Source organism: Crotalus tigris, unplaced genomic scaffold, assembly GCF_016545835.1.
Source record: "Crotalus tigris isolate CLP2741 ecotype Arizona unplaced genomic scaffold, ASM1654583v1 scf7180000017694.5664430, whole genome shotgun sequence".
In the NCBI taxonomy this organism is placed as follows: Eukaryota; Metazoa; Chordata; class Lepidosauria; order Squamata; family Viperidae; genus Crotalus; species Crotalus tigris.
Genome location: NW_024096572.1, coordinates 1,540,614 through 1,560,255, shown reverse-complemented (window position 1 = coordinate 1,560,255; position 19,642 = coordinate 1,540,614). Strand labels below are relative to the sequence as shown.

At 40.5% G+C, this 19,642-nt stretch overlaps 1 protein-coding gene across 1 annotated transcript in view; it reads left to right on the top strand.

Moving 5' to 3' along the window:
- LRP1B (LDL receptor related protein 1B) overlaps positions 1 to 19,642 on the top strand; it is a 794,402-nt gene that overhangs the window by 683,811 nt on the left and 90,949 nt on the right. The window contains exons 19-20 of the mRNA XM_039338160.1: positions 15,598 to 15,678; positions 17,925 to 18,089. Coding sequence (XP_039194094.1) covers positions 15,598 to 15,678; positions 17,925 to 18,089 — 246 coding nt within the window. The remainder of the gene's footprint in view (positions 1 to 15,597; positions 15,679 to 17,924; positions 18,090 to 19,642) is intronic.

Here is a 19,642-nt window from a genome sequence, read left to right as displayed (position 1 = left end):
AAGGTGGGATTGCCTTACATCGGAAAAGAGAAGGTGTAAGCTTACCCGAGTGAGTCCGGAGCGGCAGGAACGGCGTTGACTCGGCAGCTACCCACCAATCCAGCATGCATTCGGGGGTAGGCTGGCTGATAGACCCTTCCTGATATGAAATGGCGAAGATTGGAAGGCTTTCGGAATTCGACGTCTCACATCCAGAGAGGTGGGAGACCTAGGCAGCCAGGGTGGAAAACTACCTCAAGATGAACCAGGTGAGGGAAGAGAGCTTGAAGGCTGCCACCCTGCTGTGCGTTTGCGGTCAAGACGCATTCAAAATCACTGAGAACCTTGCAGCACCTGTTCCTTTAGATTCTGTCAGCTACGCAGATCTAAAAAAGTTACTGAAGGAGCACTTCCAACCTAAGATGTCCGTCATCGCGTGGCGCCACACCTTCGAGCAGAGGGATCAAAGACCCGGAGAATCAGCCAAGGAGTACATCGCCGCACTGAGGAAAGCCGCCAAACATTGCGAGTTCAAGGACCTCGAAGAATGACTGAGGGACCGATTTGTGTGCGGGCTAAGGAATCGAGAGTTGCAACAGAGACTTTTCGCCAAGGAGGACTTGTCTTTCCAAGATGCCTTGAGAGAGGTCACCGCAGAAGAAGCAGTGGGTGGCGCCATCAAGAACATGCGGCCGATCAGAAACAGTCCAGATGCTGCATCCGTACACCAGGAAGAAGTCCAAAGAAACTCCGAGGAGGATCCAGACAAGGAAGTGGACCGTCTCCACCCCACAAAGGAAGGAAAACCAAGAGGAAGCTCTTCAGCTCTCCCCAAGTGCATCGGTTTTGGAGGTCGCCACAAGAGAGCCGACTGCAAATTCCGCTCCGCTATCTGCCGGGCGTGCGGAAAACAAGGACACATTGCAGCTGTGTGCCTGGGCCGTCAGAAGGTACAACCTCAGGAAGAATTGCGCCTGAAAGGTACCAGGGTCCCCAGCCAGAATAGGGTGGGGTTTTGTGCTTCGCGAAGAAGCATCTACAGGACAGGCACACACAAGCCCATTAAGAAAAAGCTGTCACTTAAGGTGAAGCTACAAGGGGTTCCATTAACTATGGAACTGGACACGGGGTCTGCACTTTCGATCATTTCTATGCACACATTTAGGAAGATTTGTTCCGGCAGCGGAACCCAGGCCAAGTTGAGGCCTTCTGACATTGTGCTAATGGATTTTCAAAACTCCAGAGTGTGTGTTAAGGGGGAGGCCACCCTTAACGTACAGTGTAAGGATTTTGAGGGTCCACTAGACCTACTAGTAGTAGAGGGTGAACGAACGAGTCTCATAGGACTCAAGTGGTTTGAGGCCTTGGGGATACACGTCACAGGGCTCAACAGCCTACAAACACTTGACCTACAGGAAGTCTGCAAAGAATTTGCAGACGTTTTCAGCCCCCAGCTGGGCACATACAAAGGACCCCCTGTGTCATTAAAGTTAGACCCCACGGTCACTCCCATTAGAATTAAAGCAAGAAGGGTCCCTTTTGCTTTAAAGAGTAAAATTGACACTGAGTTGGACAAACTGATCCAACAAGGAATTCTAGAACCTGTTGACTCCAGTCCATGGGAGACCCCCATTGTCACGCCTCTTAAGGCAAATGGGGACATTCGCATCTGTGCTGATTACAAATGCACTCTAAATAAGGCATTGCAGCAACATGCCTATCCTGTTCCTGTGGTCAGTCATATCCTGGCCTCCCTCAAGGGGGGGCACGTTTTTGCAAAGCTTGACCTAGCTCAAGCATATCAACAGCTGCCTGTTGATGATGACGCTGCTATAGCTCAGACTATTGTGACCCACAGAGGGGCTTTCAAGGTAAAAAGACTTCAATTTGGAGTAAATGTCGCTCCTGGGATTTTCCAAAGCATAATGGAAAACACACTACGGGGTATACCAGGGGTTTGCCCCTATTTTGATGATGTCTTAATTGCAGGAGACTCCACACACATTCTAGCTGAAAGGCTAAGGGCTGTCCTGTTAAGGTTCAGGAAAACGGGACTCAAACTCAAGAAGGACAAATGTAAAATTGGGGTACCTTCTACTGAGTTTCTGGGGTTCAAAATTGATGCTGCTGGGATTCATCCTGCTGAATCCAAACTAAAAGCCATTATGCAAGCCCCTAGGCCAAAGTCTAAGGCCGAACTGCAGGCTTTTCTGGGCCTTCTGAATTTCTACAATTCCTTTCTTCCACATAAGGCTAGTGTAGCTGAGCCTCTTCACAGGCTATTAGATAAACAGGCAGTGTGGCAGTGGTCACAAACACATGAGGCTAGTTTCAATGAGGTCAAGGCCTTACTCACTTCTAACAGTGTACTTGCACACTTCAATGAGTGCCTTCCTGTGTGCATCGCTTGTGATGCTTCCCCTTATGGTGTGGTTGCTGTACTGAGCCACCTCAGGGCTGATGGAACTCAGGTTCCTGTTGCATATTACTCCAGGACATTGTCTGCAGCTGAGCGCAACTATGCTCAAATAGACAGGGAGGCCTTAGCTGTTGTTACTGGAATTAAAAAATTCCATGATTTTTATATGGTAGGCAATTCACGGTCTTCACTGATCATAAGCCTTTGCTGGGACTGTTTACCACACGTAAACAAACTCCACAAATCATCTCTCCCAGGATGCTCAGGTGATCTATCTTCTTGTCTGCATATGATTTTTCCCTACTTCACAAGCCTGGGAAGGAAATGGGCCATGCTGATGGCCTCAGTAGATTACCCCTGCCGGTAATAGAGGCTGACCCGCGCCAGCCATCAATATTCTCTCCATTCAAGCTTTGCCCGAGTCCCCCCTGAATGCCAGGGATGTAGCCGCTGAATCAGGCACAGATCACACACTTTCACGTGTCCTTTCTTGGGTTTTGTCTGGATGGCCTGAGCACTGTCCTAGTCCTGAGTTTCAGAGTTTCTGGTCTAAAAGGAACGAGTTGTCCACTTCTCAGGGTTGTCTGCTTTGGGGAAACAGAGTTGTCATTCCCACCTCAATGAGGACTAGGATCTTAGAGTCCCTCCACGAGGGTCATCCTGGCATTGTTCGTATGAAGGCTCTTGCACGTAGCCACTTGTGGTGGCCAGGGTTAGACAAAGACATAGAAGCTAAGGTGCATGCTTGCCACCTTTGTCAACGTTCACGCCCTGAAATGCCCCAAGCTCCTGTGCATAGATGGGAGGAAACACAGTCTCCATGGTCTAGGGTGCACATTGACTACGCTGGGCCCTTTCAGGGTCAATTCTTCTTGGTCCTCGTTGACAGCCATTCAAAATGGCTTGAGGTTGTACCTGTCTCTTCCACCACCACTGCAAAGACTATTCAGGTACTGAGGGGGATTTTTGCTGCACACGGGCTCCCAGACGTCATTGTGTCTGACAACGGCCCTCAATTCACTTCCTCCGAATTCCAAGCTTTCTTGCAGGCTAACATGATTCGTCATGCCACTTCTGCACCTTTCCACCCGTCCACCAACGGTATGGCTGAACGCATGGTTCGCATCACCAAGGACGCCTTGAAGAGGCTCACCTACGGGGACTGGCATCACAGGTTGGCTGACTTCCTCCTTTCTTATCGCACCACACCGTCCACTTCTACAGGGAGAAGCCCAGCTGAACTTCATTGGGGGCGCAAACTGACTACCAAGCTTGACCGGTTGCATCCGGACAGACTGCCTCCTTCTGTCTCACACCCCAGGGCACCTAGGCAACTACTTGTGGGTGCCCCGGTTTGGACTCGTAATTACGGGCCTGGTCATACATGGGTCCCTGCAACTATATCCAGGGTCACAGGCCCTCTATCCTACGAGGTATCCCTGGACAACGGTCGTGTCCTGCGTCAGCACATTGACCAACTTCGCCCTAGACGGGACCTTCCCGCTGAGACTCCTGGGTCTTTTCCAGGGCGGGAGGGGGAGCCCTTTGGGCAAAGGGAGGGGCATGGAATGCTGCCCTGTACCAATGAGGGAGCCACAAACGGCCCATCCCAAAATTCCGCAATTGCTCCCAACAGGAAGTCATGGAGCCGAACTAGAACTCAGGTATCAATGCCTAATCCAGCCAGGGAGTCACCCCGGGGGCATGATCACTTTTCACCCGCATCACTCAGTACTCCAGTCAGAGAGAATACCCAGGAGCATCCCAACAATCCATTCCCTGCAAGAGAGCTGGCACACACTCCTCCTAGTTGGCCTGACTTCAACCCTGTCCCTAGAAGGGGGCAAACACACAGGGAGGTGGTCGAGGAACCAAATCCCGACTACAACACCTCTGACTACACTCAGGGGACAACTGAGTTTTGGGACAGTACTGAAACCCACACAAGCCCGGACACAGAACGGGATTCAGGGGATAGACAGCCTTCTGACAGGTCTTGGACGGACCTAGGAGGTTCTACAGAAATGCCCAACAGTGACAGTCACTTAGAAGGGCCAGAGAGCCTACAGCTAGGTGGGACAACCAGGTCACACACTGGAAGAAGCCCTGGCCTGACGAGCCCGGTGGGCAAGCAAGCAGGGCAGGCATTGGAGCACAGCCCTTGGGAGTCACCAAGGCAAAACAAGGGGGACAGGCACACATCATCCCTCAGTCAAGAGGTACTTGGCAAGCACCCAGAGCTTAGGAGGTCACAGAGAGCGAGGAAATCTCCTAAGTACTTAGAAGATTACATAACACTATTAGCAAAAAAGAGCCAGTAACAGTAGAGGCACAGAGACCGATGGTATTGGGAGCATGGCACTACACTACAGAAATGAGTTATGTGTTATTATAATATAAGGAATAGTTTTAGCCCAGGGGGAAGGGGTGTTATGTCCTGAGCCTGTGCAAGCAGGCTTGGGGCATTGCGGACAGTCCCGGGCAGATGCAAGCTGCCCGGGACCAGACAGGCTGTCGCCAGTACATGTGCGCATGTGCGGGTGCTGGCGCGCCAAAAGTAACAGATTGACCGGGAAAGGCCTATAAAAGGAGGCCGAGAGTTTTGGGCATTGCCGCCATATTCCAATGTAAGCTGAACTGAAGAATAAAGGTTTCCTGAGAACTACAACTGCTTCTCGTGTCTTACCATTTCGCGACGGACTCAACAATAATAATAATAATAAATAAATTGGCTAGGGATGTATAGAAGAAGCCAAATCCGGAAACATCTATTGCTGCCAAATCCTAGAAAGACTTTGTGCTTGTAAAGCTAAGGAATTATGATATTATGTTATGATTTTTGTACTGAATATCTGTATAAACTTGTACTGCATGTAGATCTTGCTGGAAAATCAATATGCTTCTATAAATTTTTGTGACTATAATTGCCCTTGGCATGAAAACTGGACTACTCTGGCTTCTGCAATCTGACCATTTTTATAGTCATTAGCTAGAGATGGGGTCTGTTAATCTTCCCTCCTTAGCAAGCTCAGTTGCACTGACTTCACTAGGAGAGAAAATATATGCAGAATGTAACCCATTTTCCTTAACTCTGTGACCTCAAAATTAAGCTGTTTCATAAATAATATGTGTGGCCACTCTTCTGCAGTGAAACCACATATTTATTCAGCTGTTATGATTACTCTTTTGACATGCAAGTCTACACTCTTTTTAGTTCTTCCTTTGTCCCACCTCATCTGGTTTCTTACACACACAGTGCTGGTTTAGCTCTTATGGTAAAAAAGCTACTGTGGTTCATTTCTTGGGATTTATAAGATCAGCAGAAATTCTGAACTCGGGTTCCTAGCTTTGTTATGGGAAAATGACTGTCTTTTATTAATGAGAATCTAAATTAAGTCCCCTTCAGTTCACATTTATCTTCTATTCTCAAAAAAAAAAAAATCTTAATAAGATAGTATAAAGTCACTAAGTTGAATATATCTTAACATATAGTGTTCACATGTCATAAAAATGAAAAAGAATGCTACTGTAGTCATAAAAATTATCTACACCTCTAATTGAGGGAGAAAAACAGCAGGATTAAAAGGATTAAAACCACTGTTAAATGGTCTTTTATCCTTTTTAAGTTGATATTCTGGGTTTTATCAGCTACATTGCATCAAAACTTGTGAAAAGTGGCAATTAAATTACATGCTCTTTATATATTTTGAAAATCATGTAATTATTCTGATGCATCATGCTTTTTGAGGCTCCTTCTCTTAAAGGCTAAACATTCTCTCTTTATATATGTACACACACACACACACACACACACACACACACACACACACACCGTGTTTCCCCAAAAATACGACCTAATATTTTAGGGGTAGCCCAATTATAAGCCCTGCCCAAAAGTAAGCCCTACTTAAGAGCCTGCGCAGCTGCCGATTCCATCTGGTTGCTACAGTAGACACGAGGTGAGAAGAGGGGGGAAGCTGCCAGTGCTGCTGACATAAGGTGAAGCCGGTGGGGGAGGGGGGATCTGACCTACAGGTCCCGCTTACTGTACTTTGCCTCAGGCTCCCAAACTGGTAGCCAGGGCCACCACGCCGCCCCACTTGGCAAGTGGCCAGTTTCAGCTGCTCGCGGCAGGACACCATATCATATGTCGCACTTGCTAATGCTGCTGCCATGAGGCTTGGTAGATCCCCCTTCTGACCCATGTGTCCCACTTATTGTAGCATACTTTGCCTTAGGCTCCCTTATTAGCCAAGGCTCCCATGCCACCCCACTTGGTGAGCAACTGCTTGCAGGAGATACTGCATCGTGCATTGTGTCCACCAATGCCATGAAGCTTGGCAGATCTCCCCATCTTACTCATGCGAGGCTGTAGCCAGACCTCCCATGCCTAATCCTAACCCAATCCACAATGCCTAACCCCAACCCTAACCCTCACTCCCCCCAGGGCAACCACAATGCCTAACCCTAACCCTCAATGAAATCAAGTTTTTTAAAAAATATATTTTATTGATTTTTTAACATAATACCTTAATATTTGGTAAACACCATGTTGCCTAGGTTTATATTTAAAAAACAACCAACAACAACTAGTTTCTATAATTCTATAGTCCACATAGTAGCTTTGCTTGATTTTCTCTTCTTCCAATAATATTCTCTTTTGCCAACCTTACATTAATACAATTCTATTATTTTGATGAATAACAATTAAATATAGACATTTTTCTAATATTTCTGCAAATAATAACCACATCAGTATAAATCTTCTTTTCTAACTGATCATCCCTCGTCATAGATCCAGTTTACAAAATTCTTGTTTAAGCTTGTTTTCCCCGCAATGTTCAAAACATTCTTACCAGTTGAGATTTTCTCAAAGTTAATTACACTTAAGTATTTAAGTCTTTTTCCTCATACAGGCCATCCCAACACTTTTACCTTTCTCATGACTTAAAAAAAAAACACCAAAAAAAGAGAGAAGAAAAGAAAAAGAAATAATATTGTATACTACTTAAAATATGCCCTTCTTAGGCTAATGTACATTTATATCCAGAATTTTTCTCTTTTTTTAAACATATTCAAACATATGTTTTATCTTTAAATGTTCCATTTAATAAATCCAATTATCTAATCTTTTAGATCTATTAAAACATTTTTATCCATTAAAGTTTTCTCAAAATCAATTACACTTAAGTATCTAAGACATTTCCTTTATATAAACCATCCCAACATTTTTAAATTTCTCATGTCAAAAAACAAAAGAAAAAAGAAAAAATATATTATGTTATTTGAGGGGCTCATCCCTATTTAACTAAAATTCATTTATATCCAAAATCTTTCTATTTCTTTAACCATATTCAAACAGATGTTTAATTTTTAAATATTTCCTCTGATAAGTCCCATCATCTAATTTCTTAATTCTCACTTTAGCCTTTTTTTTTTGCCAAATATCTTTCCTGATCAATATGCTTTGCTGAATCAAAGAGTCTTCCCATAGTCTTGTAGATGTTGTTGTAAGTACAAAAGGCAAATCAAGTAAGATGTTTTTATGGGAAGGTTTTGCCCCTTCTATTCATTGAAAATATTTTCCCTTTCTTTTTCTCTTAATTTTTCTTATCATTTTTGTCTGTCAAGTTCTCGTAGTTCTCCAGACAGCTCTGTAATCCATTTTGTTGAATCTTTTTTCTTGTCCTCAGACTAATTTTGTGATCTTAGAATATAAGTTATCTTTTCCATATCCAATATTTCCTGCAAGTTTTTTTCCACCTGGGTTAAGTCATACTTCCTTTTATTGTTAGGTTCCATCTCTTTCCTCTGGTTTATATTCAGTTGTCTTTTTTATCTGCTCACTCTCTATTTTTATTTTTTGAGAGTTTTTTTGTTGTAAAGTTTAATTGGAAATGTATTCATTTATAGTTTCAAAGTTATTTTTAATTTCCTCATGGTTTGAGATCAATGTTGTTTGAATTAGTTGCAACATAGCATACATCTCCTCCTGGAAAGTATTTGTTTTTTCTTGATATATTCTTTCTGCAGATCTCTGATTTTCCATGATAGCCAAAAATCAGGATTTTCCTTTCTCTGCAAACAGCTTTAGAGTCACAATTGAGTAGTATTTATAATACAGAAAGGTCAATTTTTTTTTTCTTAAAGTTTATAATTTTCACTTTGTAGATAGCCCAAAATGTTTTCTTTTTTGTCACAGCTGTTCTCTGTTATTAAGACATTGAAGATCACCAAACCAAGTTATCTTTTCCTGGGCTTTGCCAGTTCCCATACTGGAGCAACTACTATTGTATATTTTCATCAACCACTAAATGTCAGCACCAGTTCATTTTTCAGTTTTCAAAATAAACAATTGCTTTCTTCTGTTTTCATGATTTAAAAAGAAAATCTTAACAAATTCCACCAATTTCAAACTTGTCCAGGTTTGGGTCTTATATTCATTTCATTTCAATATATTTCTGTCCCCCGTAAAAAGCTTAATTCCCCCTCCTTCTCACTTTTGGAAGCTTTTTACTTCTTAGTTTTTTTCTTCCAGGAAATCAATTATCAAGTAGAAGAGAGAAAATAAATATTCTTACCCAGTTGCAATCATGTTGTTTACAGTCAGCTTAAAATAGTGCTTTTGGGCTTTGGCTGCTTGTAGCTTGGGCTAGACTCTGGAGTTAAGCTAGCCTTTCTCCTGCTGGTTTCTGGAGGGATTTCCCCGAATGTCTGGATTGACCGCTGTCTCTCACAGTTGGTTGGGCTTCTCTTCTTCTTTATCGCCTCTCCAGGGCGACTTTAGGCCCATTTAGGGTCCCCAAACAGAAATAAATTGGCTTGGCTACTTGCGCTACTGCGCAAAACCGGAAGCCTCTCAATGAAATCAAGTTTGACACCCCTGATTTAATGGTACTGGTAGATTAAAAGGGAATAATATTTTGACCCCCAGCCAAGATGAGTTCAAAAAGAAAGAGCTATTCTGTCAAGTTCAAGAAAGTAATTATGGAGGACTCTCAGGGCAGGAATTATATTGCTTTCTGCACAGAGAACAAGTTGGATCTGCATATGGTCTGAAAATGGTAAGCAGAGTACAGTAACCTCAATCAACAGATGGATGAGGGAAATGCCAAAAAGCGAAAGTGTGGATCAGGTAGGCAGCCATTATTTCCTGAATTGGAACACAACATCTGTGACTAGATTGCTGACAGGAGAAAAAAGGCTTTGGTCGTGCTCAGGGCTGATATTCAAACATTTGCCCTTGCACTGGTACCACAGTTAGAAATATCCCCAGAAGAATTCAAAGCAATAAAACACTGGCTGGATGGCTTCCTTCAGCGATATTAACTGTCTCTAAGAAGATTGGCAACACTGTTCAAGCTGCAGGATGCTGAACTTATTAAATGTGCACTTGCATTCAAGTCCTTTGTTGATGGCATCGCCTATTCAAAATACCAACTCTCCAACATGATTGCCATGGATGAAACTGCAGTGTTTATGGGCCAAGGATCTCAAACAACAATTGATCAGAGGGGTGCCTGGTAAATCTACATTTCCTCCACTGGTTACAAAAGTGTACGTATTACCTGCATTTTGGCAATTTGTCTGGATGGAAAGAAAGCCTCACCTCTAATCATCACTAAGGGAAAGAAAGACAAGATTGAACGTGTTTCAGGCATTTATGTTCTTGAAACCGAAAAAGCCTGGTGCACACAAGCTGTTGTAAGGAAGTGGGTCAGTTTAATGCTGCTACATGTTTTGAGAGGTGGCCAAAGAGGTCTGCTAGTCTGGGATTCAGCCAGCATTCACCATGCAAAAGACATGACGAAGTTCCTTGGAGAGAGAGAGGAATAGATCAAATAATGATTCCTGCAGGAATGATTGCCTATCTCCAGACTCTCAATATTGCATTACCACATACATTATTCATTATGAAATTAGCCCTGTTTTATTAATAGAACACAAAAATTTAAATGCTATCAATTAACAAGTGATACCTCTTAAAATACCTTTTAAAATGAAAAATGTCAAAAGTGATAATATTGCTTTTTGTGGCCTACTATAATGAGGAGTCCTTATAACACTAGCACTGATGAGATCTAGTTTGGGTAATGAAACCTCTGCAAGAAAACAACCAAGCTCAGAGAGGATCAAGGATCCCTTAGAAACAGTTTAATTAAATACAAAATAATAAATGACAGACCAGCACATTCCAAAGCAAAGTACCAAGCTTAAGCAAACAGCCATGTTAGGAAGAGGCAAGGAGGAGGGAACACAGGATGGCTGCCTGGGAGTTGTTTAGTCCTAGGCCTCATAGAGGAAGAAGCTGAATAAATATAGTCAGACTAGAGGTCAAAGTGAAGAGAGTACTAGAAGATAAGCTTGAAGAGAAAAAGGCAACCAGAAAGGGCAGCATCTGAGAAAAGTAGAAGAGAGAGAGAGAGAGAGAAAGGTGTTTATTTCCTTCCCTCAGAGCTGGTGTGAGGAAAAAGTTTTGTGAGCTGTTTACCTCAGAGAGAGCAAAGATTTGGAAGAGAAGAGTTAAGAAGTCTAGTCAGGAACAAACAAGAAGAAAAAGCACACAAAAAAGTAAAGATTGTGACAGCACAGAAATAGAAAAAAAAAACAAATTAAAAGACAGATTTAAATTTGTAGAAAAAGGAGTTTGGTTCTATAAAGAATGACTATAGTGAAATAAAGTAATTGAGATTACAGAAATGTAGAAGTAAATATATAAAAGTAAAGAAATAAATAGACATAGAAGAGATATAGAAGACAAAGATATGAGAATATTGTAAAGTTGGACTTTCAAGAATATAGTATAGATAAAGAGCTTACAGAAGCTAGTGAGCAAAATTGTTCAATTAAGATTAATTTCCAAATTAGTAGATATATATATATTTCAGTACTTTGTGTTTATTGAAACTTGACCAGTCTGGGAGAGAGAGGGAAGAGAGAGAAAGAGAGAAATAGGAAACAGTTGTATATTTCTAGACAATGAACCACTGTTTTTCAAAAACGGAATTTTGCCAAATTTATTTTAGTTCTAAAAGTATATTTTTGAAAATCTTTGGTAACTAAGCTCAACATTTGTGACATTTCAAAATATAGTAAATTTTGATTACATAAATAGTTCATGCATTAAATCAGTCTACCATAAATGTATTTGAAAATTAATAGTTTTTTCTGTAGAACATGACCTTTAAGCAGTTTTAATAACTGACACTGGATATTTACTGTTTTATTTTTTCAATTATAGCTAAATTAATGCAGAAAATCCAAGCATATTCTGTTTTCTATTGTCTTTTTTCTTGAAAAATACCATATTTGCCATAGTAATCTTATTTTGAGGCAAATATACGTTATAAAGTGCTCTTAGCACCATTTTTGCTTTTGTGGATATATCTGGAATGTTGACAGCACGTCAACCTTGGGCATTTACCAAAAGGTCACTAGCGTGATAGGTAACCAGTCATAAAGGAGAGAGGTTATACCATACCTCACTCTAACCCTCACTTCCCAAAGGCTTTAGCTTCCCCATCTTATCTTTGTCTAGGGAATGCGCTGCTACTCACCCTTTTATTTTCTAAGAATATTTGCAGCCCTTATATGAGGCTCAGAGATAGTCTAGAATATAAAAGATATGATGGAAGCTAGCAATTTCATACATAACGGTTTTATTTTTATTAACTAAAAGAATTGGTAAAAATTCAGAATGGAAGGTGATCTTGGCATATACCAAAGCAAATATCTGCTGGCCCCTTGGGACCTCAGGACATTATGATGCATACCTATAGATGACTGTTCCTAATTACAGTGATGCCAAAGTGATAGAATATGTGTTGTGATATAATACACACACATACAGTAAGAGGTGTGGTTTGTATAGTAGCATAATGACACATATTTTTTCACACATACACATGCACTTCAGGTGTCTTTGTGCTTGGCTCACTTCATTTCCATTTAATTGCACAGGGACTTCCTAACTTTCCATTACATTGCCATGAATTTTTTAATCAATACTTCTCAGTGTATAAACAGATATAGAGAAATGTTTGATTCTTACATAATTTAAAAATTGTTTTTAACCAGTTAGCATGGGCAGAAATTCCAATCCCAAAGATGAGACTGGATTTGAACTGTGCATGCCTATTGCAAGGCTTTTCAACCAGTGGTACGGGTACCACCTGTGGTACATTGGCATCTGGCAGGTGGTATGCGACCATCCTAGAAAAGTGGTAGCGGGGGAGGGGAATGAGATGAACCGGTGGCAGTACCACACAAGCCTGAGCAAGAGATGGCTGGAGCTGCAGGGCAGTCTGGGCTTAGCGGAAGTGCCAGGATCAGTGCCGCTTTCCAGCTGATTGGCACTTTTTCGGGGCTGTCAGGGCTCAGTGGAAGCACCAGGATCAGCACCAGGCTCCAGCTGGAGTTCGGCGCTGATCCTGACACTTCTGCTGAGCCCAGAAGAAGCACCGATCAGCTGGAATGTTGCAGCATCTCCAGGGTCTTGTGATTTACATTCAGATGCTTGGCAACTGATTCATATTTATGATGGGCACAGTGTCCCAGGGTCATGTGAAGTGACCAAAACCTGCTGCAACCACCCAGCAGACGGGGGGGAGTAAAAACCAAACACCCCTCCACCCCATCCCTACTGCCAATCCTCAACAGAAATGCTCACAGCAATGAAAACCTTGGACAGGAGGAAGAGCACCACCGGGTGGGCAAGCAGGTGTCTTGCTTGGCTGTGGCTTGGGGGGGGGGCACTTTTTTCAGTGCCATTGTAACTTCAAACAGTCACTAATCAAACTGTTGTAAATTGAGAACTACCTGTACCTTATCACTTTTTCCTTTTTTTTTTTTTTTGATCATTAAGTTTTTGACACCTTGCTAGGTGACTGGTGGTATTCGGATGTTGCCATATCCTAAAAGTGGTACAATGGGTGAAAAGGTTGAAAAGCCCTGGCCTATTGCATGTAGGTAGGAGTAATCAGGATTATCTTAAGTATGTGATTTCCCAGGATTGTGAACCAGTTGAATCTACACAACTTCTTTCAATATTTCTATCAACTGTTACAAGGATGCTCTGCTAATTCCAAATCAGTTAAATCTGAACTCTGCACTACCATATTGCTACCACTATTTCTCACGTTCACAAAATTATGTTTTCTTCACATGCTTGGTGCCAGTCAATATTCAGGGACTCTGAGCTCTTCCTGCCCCTTCATCACTAGAATATTATCAGGATGAGGCAGGATTCTAGGTCATTGTTGATCATTTATTATCCATGAAATAATTGGCAAAAACAGCACCACAGTAAAGTCTCCCCCCAGTGACTTTGTAAATCTTTCTTGCTTCTACTTTCATTCTGAACTTAACATAAAAGCATCATGATATGACAGTGGTGAGAAGACTTCTTTATTATGATGCTATTTCTGTTCTTTCCTTCTTAATACTATATTTAATTTGTTTTTAGTGCATAAGATCACAGATGTTTAGCGTAAACATCAAACTATTATTGTGGTGATAGCTATAAAATATTCCTTAAGAATTACACCATTGTCCCATAGGGGCACCAAATCACAAGGGGCACCAAATCACTACAGGCTGTGAAGCAGTTACAATTCCTGTGATGTTTTCATGTTTTAGGCCTCTTATACCTTTAGTATGCTAAGAAAGGCTATCCCTATCAAAAATATCTGAAATTTCTTTAAAGTGACATTTGTGCTTAATGCTTTAGCAAAATATTGTACTTATTTTCTTTTAATATACAAGTAGTCCTTGACTTATGACTAGTCACTTAACGACTATTTGCATTTACAATATGCATGGAATGGGTGCTTAACAACCCATAAAGACACCCTCATCCATTGTAAATAATCAGACCATCCCTTCCATGGTTTCTGACTAGTTACTGCATTCTGTAGTCATGTGACTGTAATTTGCAATGTTTTTTGTCAGCTTCTAACAAAAAACGACCATGCAAATAAATGGATTTGCACTTACAACCACAATATTTGCTTAAAAAGTGCCCCATTTATTTAACAACCATTGCAAAAAAGTTTTAAAATCACTTCAAGCATGTGGGTGCCTAGACTTATGATCCTAATGATCTTGACAGACTTGAACAATGGGTCCTATCCAACAACATGAAATTTAATGTAGAGAAAAGCAAGGTTTTATACATAGGTAGGAAAAAACAAAGGCACAAGTACAGAGTAATAATAATAATAATAAAGTTGGAAGGGACCTTGGAGGTCATCTAGTCCAACCCCCTGCTCAGGCAGGAAACCCTATACCATTTCAGACAAATGGCTGTCTACTCTCTTCTTAAAAATTTCCAGTGTTGGAGCATTCACCACTTCTGGAGGCAGGTTGTTCCACTGGTTAATTGTTCTAATTGTCAGGAAGTTTCTCCTTAGTTCTAGGTTGCTTCTCTCCTTAGACGAAACCTGGATCAAAAACAGTAACTGTGAGAGGGACCTTGGAGTCCTAGTGGATGATCATTTAAATATGAGCCAGAAGTTTGCGACAGGAGCCAAAAAAGCTAGTACCATCCTTGATTGTTTAAACAGTGGCATAGAATCAAAATTAGGACTAGGGGGGACATGATAGTAGTATTCCAGTATTTGAGAAGTTGCCACAGAAAGGAGAGGATCAACTTATTTTCCAAAGCACGAGAGGGCAGGACAAGAGACAATGGAAGGAAACTAATCAAGGAGAGAAGCAACCTGGAATTAAGGAAAAACTTCCTAACAATGAGGACAATTAACCAGTGGAACAGCTTTGCTATCAGAGGTTCTGGGTGCTCGTCACTGGAGGTTTTTAAGGAGAGACTGGACAATCACTTGTATGAAATAGTATAGGGTGTCCTGCTGGAGCAGGAGGTTAGACTAGAAGACCTCAAAGGTCCCTTCCAGCTCTATTCTGATTCTGACTTATGACCAGGTTTTTAATTCCAGTTATAGTCATAAACTGAGGAGTGTCTTATGTTATATTCATATACACATTATGTTATATTCATACAAACACCTTTTTCTGTTTCAGATAACATAACATCTAGTTGACACAGCTAGCAATGTAATAATAGTTTTTGAAAATTTATGAAATAATAGATGTCTTTATATTGTAGTAAATATACTCTTCTCTTCTCTTCTCTTCTCTTCTCTTCTCTTCTCTTCTCTTCTCTTCTCTTCTCTTCTCTTCTCTAGAATTCCCAACCTGTGACCCACTGATTCATTTTATATGTAATAATGGAAGATGTATTAGTAACAAGTGGCATTGTGATACAGGTAAGAATCAACTCAACTCTAGTCACAAATAATGTTTCTGTCTAACTTTCAGGAATCTTACTCAGCTCCCCTGTATCATAGCCAATCCTGAAGTGGCTGAAAGTTTCATGTAATGGTGGTAGGAATTAGCTTTCATGTTACATGTTACCTGTTAAGTTTCATGTAATAGGTTCCATGTTAGCATCCAATCCACTATTTATACACTAGGAGTGACACAAATTGATTTCATTAAATCTTATAAAAGTGACCTAATGTTTTGAAGATAAATATGTACTAAAGAATTTTCCAATTAATCCTGTAAGTATAATGCATAGGATTATCTTATTGATTTCTGACCTTTCACTTCTGCTTGAAGATGGAAAGTGACAGAATACTATTTAAACCATTATGTCTCCTGTTAATTAAATATTTATGATATTGTATGTGCTATTTGTATATCCATCTATATACAAACCTGTTTTACTTATTTCTAATATCACTTATATCACTTATTTCTATATGCTTCTATACTTACTCCAAAAAGAAATTGATGGTGGAGCTTGATTGAACTATTCTAGTTACACCCCCCCCTATTACTATCCCACAGCTTAAAATATATATTAAATGAATGCCCTAAACCACAAAGTAAAATAAAACAATATTTATTTTACTTCACACTTAGGACTGTTGCAGAATCCCCATAGTCACATAATCAAAATTCAGATGCTTGGCAACTGGCATGTATTTATGACAGTTGCAGCGTCCTAGGATTATGTGATCACCTTTTGTGACCTACTGACAAGCAAAGTCAATGGGGAAGCCAGATTCACTTAACCACTATGTTACTAACTTAACAAGTGCAGTGATTCACTTAACAAGAACAAAAATGGCAAGAAAGGTCATAAAGAATGGCAAAACTTCATGAAAACACTCTTGCTTAGCAATGGAAATGTTGGGCTCAATTCAAGGTCCTGGTTTTAATCTTTAAAGCTCTTTCTGGCGTTGGGACCAGCTTACTAGAGAGACTGCCTCTCCCCAATTACATCAGCCTGTCCCATTCAATCTGGCAGACAAAGCAAGTTACATAAACCATCTGCCAGGTAGTTTTGTTTAGTGGTCCCAGGAGGTGGGACTTCTTACCACAGGACCTGCTCTGTGGAACATTCTCCCTTCCTATCCCAAGGTCAGCTGTACTCTGGCTATTATTTTAAGAGCTGGTTATGTTATCAGGCCTGGAGGTCCCAGGGAAGTGGAAATATTCTGAGATGATTCCATTCTGGTTGATGTTTTGATCTTTCTGTGGGGTTTGTGTATTTTAATATTTTATAATATTTCCCTTCTAAACTATGATTTTTATAATGATTGGGTTTTTAATGCACCAGTGCTTTTATTTGAGTCTTGTATATCACCAGAGTCACTTTTAGTGAGATAGCTGTCTTTATAAATATGCTAAATAAATAAATATTAATTACCCTGTCTCTAAGTCAGACATGTCAAACACAAGGCCCGGGGGCCAGCCAGGAGCCAATGTATAATTTTGTGGTGGCCATCTATGCTGAAACACATTCAGTCTTAGCTCCATAAGCCCCCCTCCAGTGGACCATGCCTTGGCACTTTCCCTGGTCCCACCTCCTTCTGCCAGAGACCCTCAGATCTATCCCACTCCTGCCCAGGCCCCCACAGGCACCCTTGATGCAAACGGTGTAGAGCTGGCCACACCCACTCAGTAGGCCACACCCATCTAGTAGGCCGCACACACCCTGGCCACACCCATCTGACCCCCTGAGGGCAACCGCAATGCTGATGTGGCCCTCAATGAAATTGAGTTTGACATCCCTGTTCTAAGTCATTGTAGTCTGCCATTGTGATCTGCCATTCAGCGAAGCCTAGCTTCTGTTTTTAATGTTATTCTAGTTGCTTTGGAGCAGAAACCAATTTGGCTTATAATTTGAGTAATATACAGAGGTCAGCAAAGTATCTTTCTCATTTGTTTCCTTTTCACAATTAAATAAAAACTTTAAAAATTGTTCATTTTGGTAAATCAGAACTTATTGTTACAATTCCATTTAAAATCTATTTACTCTCTGTACCTTCACCATCATACAAATCTTACTTTGCTGAAGTAACTCTATTCTAACTCTATACATTAACTCTATTCTGGGCTTTACAAAACTGAAGGAAATAAAAAGGTGACTCTACTGTTTCTGCTTAGTTTTAGAATATAGTAATAAATTGGACGTGAATAAAATACCCATGCATTTTTACAGATAATGACTGTGGTGATGGGAGTGATGAACTGGGCTGTCTTCATTCATGTTTTGACAACCAGTTCAGATGCTCTACTGGCCGGTGCATTCCAGGTCACTGGGCTTGTGATGGAGACAATGACTGTGGAGACTTCAGTGATGAAACTAAACCAAATTGCACCAAAGGTCAGTGTTTTATATTTCCCTCCCAACTTCTAGTAAAATGCCTATCAACTTCCAGTACAATGCTTACCTTTGTCAAATGAAATAATAGTCAGGATCATGATTTTAGCTGAGTAAGATGATTAATATAAGATTTTATTCCTACTGAATTATGGCAATATAATATACACACACATAGCAATAAATAGTGAAGATAGGAATATGTATCTGTGTGTGTAGATGTCTGGTGGTCTGGGGATCTGTGTGTGTATGTGTCATACATATATAAAACATCAGGGAATATCATTTAAGTTATAACTTGATCATAATAAAAAAATCGTTTCTAATATAAAGTGAGTGAACAATTCCATAAAGGCAGCTGTTTTTTGGTAGTGATAAAAGGGAAGCATGATAGTTTTTTTTTGTTTAAAATTAGATATTGTATTTTGTTTAAAATTAGATAGTGTATTTTACTGTCTGGGAGAGGGAAAATATTTTTCTACTATGCATGATGATGGTGGGGGGGTGCAGATAAATCATTTGAACCAGTCCTGATTTTTAAAATGACTTTGCTTTAGTTCACTAAAACAATATAACAGTGCAGTTTCAAACATATGGTTTGTAATTTGAACTATTATTAAATTAGAAGCAGAGAAAAAGAATATTATATTAAAAATTCTGCTACAGTATGTTAAATATTGTTCACAAAGGGCAAAAACAATAATATGCTGCAGGCGAGGCAAGGTGAAGAATTCAGTTCATATCAGTACACTAAAATATAGTTTCTTTCAATCTGCTTGGATGGAATGTGCATATTCAAGGATAGTCTAGGTCAGGGGTAGGCAACCTTGGCTCTTTTATGACTTGTGGACTTCAACTCCCAGAATTCCTGAGCCAGCATGGCTCAGCTTGGAAACCTCCCCTTTTCCCCTCAGCATGGCTGGCTCAGGAATTCTGGGAGTTGAAGTTCACGAGTCATAAAAGAGCCAAGGTTGCCTACCCCTGGTCTAGGTAGTTGAATGAGTTATCAATCTATAAAAACAATATACTGCATATTTTATATAGCAGTCTCTGTACTGATGATGATCCCAACTAGTATTTCCTACAGATTCCTTATTTGGTAATAATTTGTTCAAAGAGAATTTGAATTATGAAAAAATAGTGAAACTTTGGATTTTTTTTATCATACATTTTTTTTGCTAGACAAGTTATCAGATATATTTCAACAATGGTCTCAGGACTCTGAAATCTGATAAATGAACATTTTGTCCTGCTTAACACTTTTCAACACTTTCATTGAAAAAGAATATACCTGTGACTCATAGGAATAAGTACAACTTCTGAAAAGAACACAGGAATCTCTTCCTCTTTTTCTTATAGTCAATAGTATTTGATGCTTAGCCACTTTTGTTAATTTTTTGAATTGCCTACATTGAAAGGAACTGCAAAATGTTTTAGGTAACTTGTAATACTTACATATGTACAAAATATTAATAAGAGAGAGAGAGGAAGCATGTATTACAGTTTCCAAAATTCATCACCATCAGTGGCCATAAGGAGGCATCTGTATTTTCTTC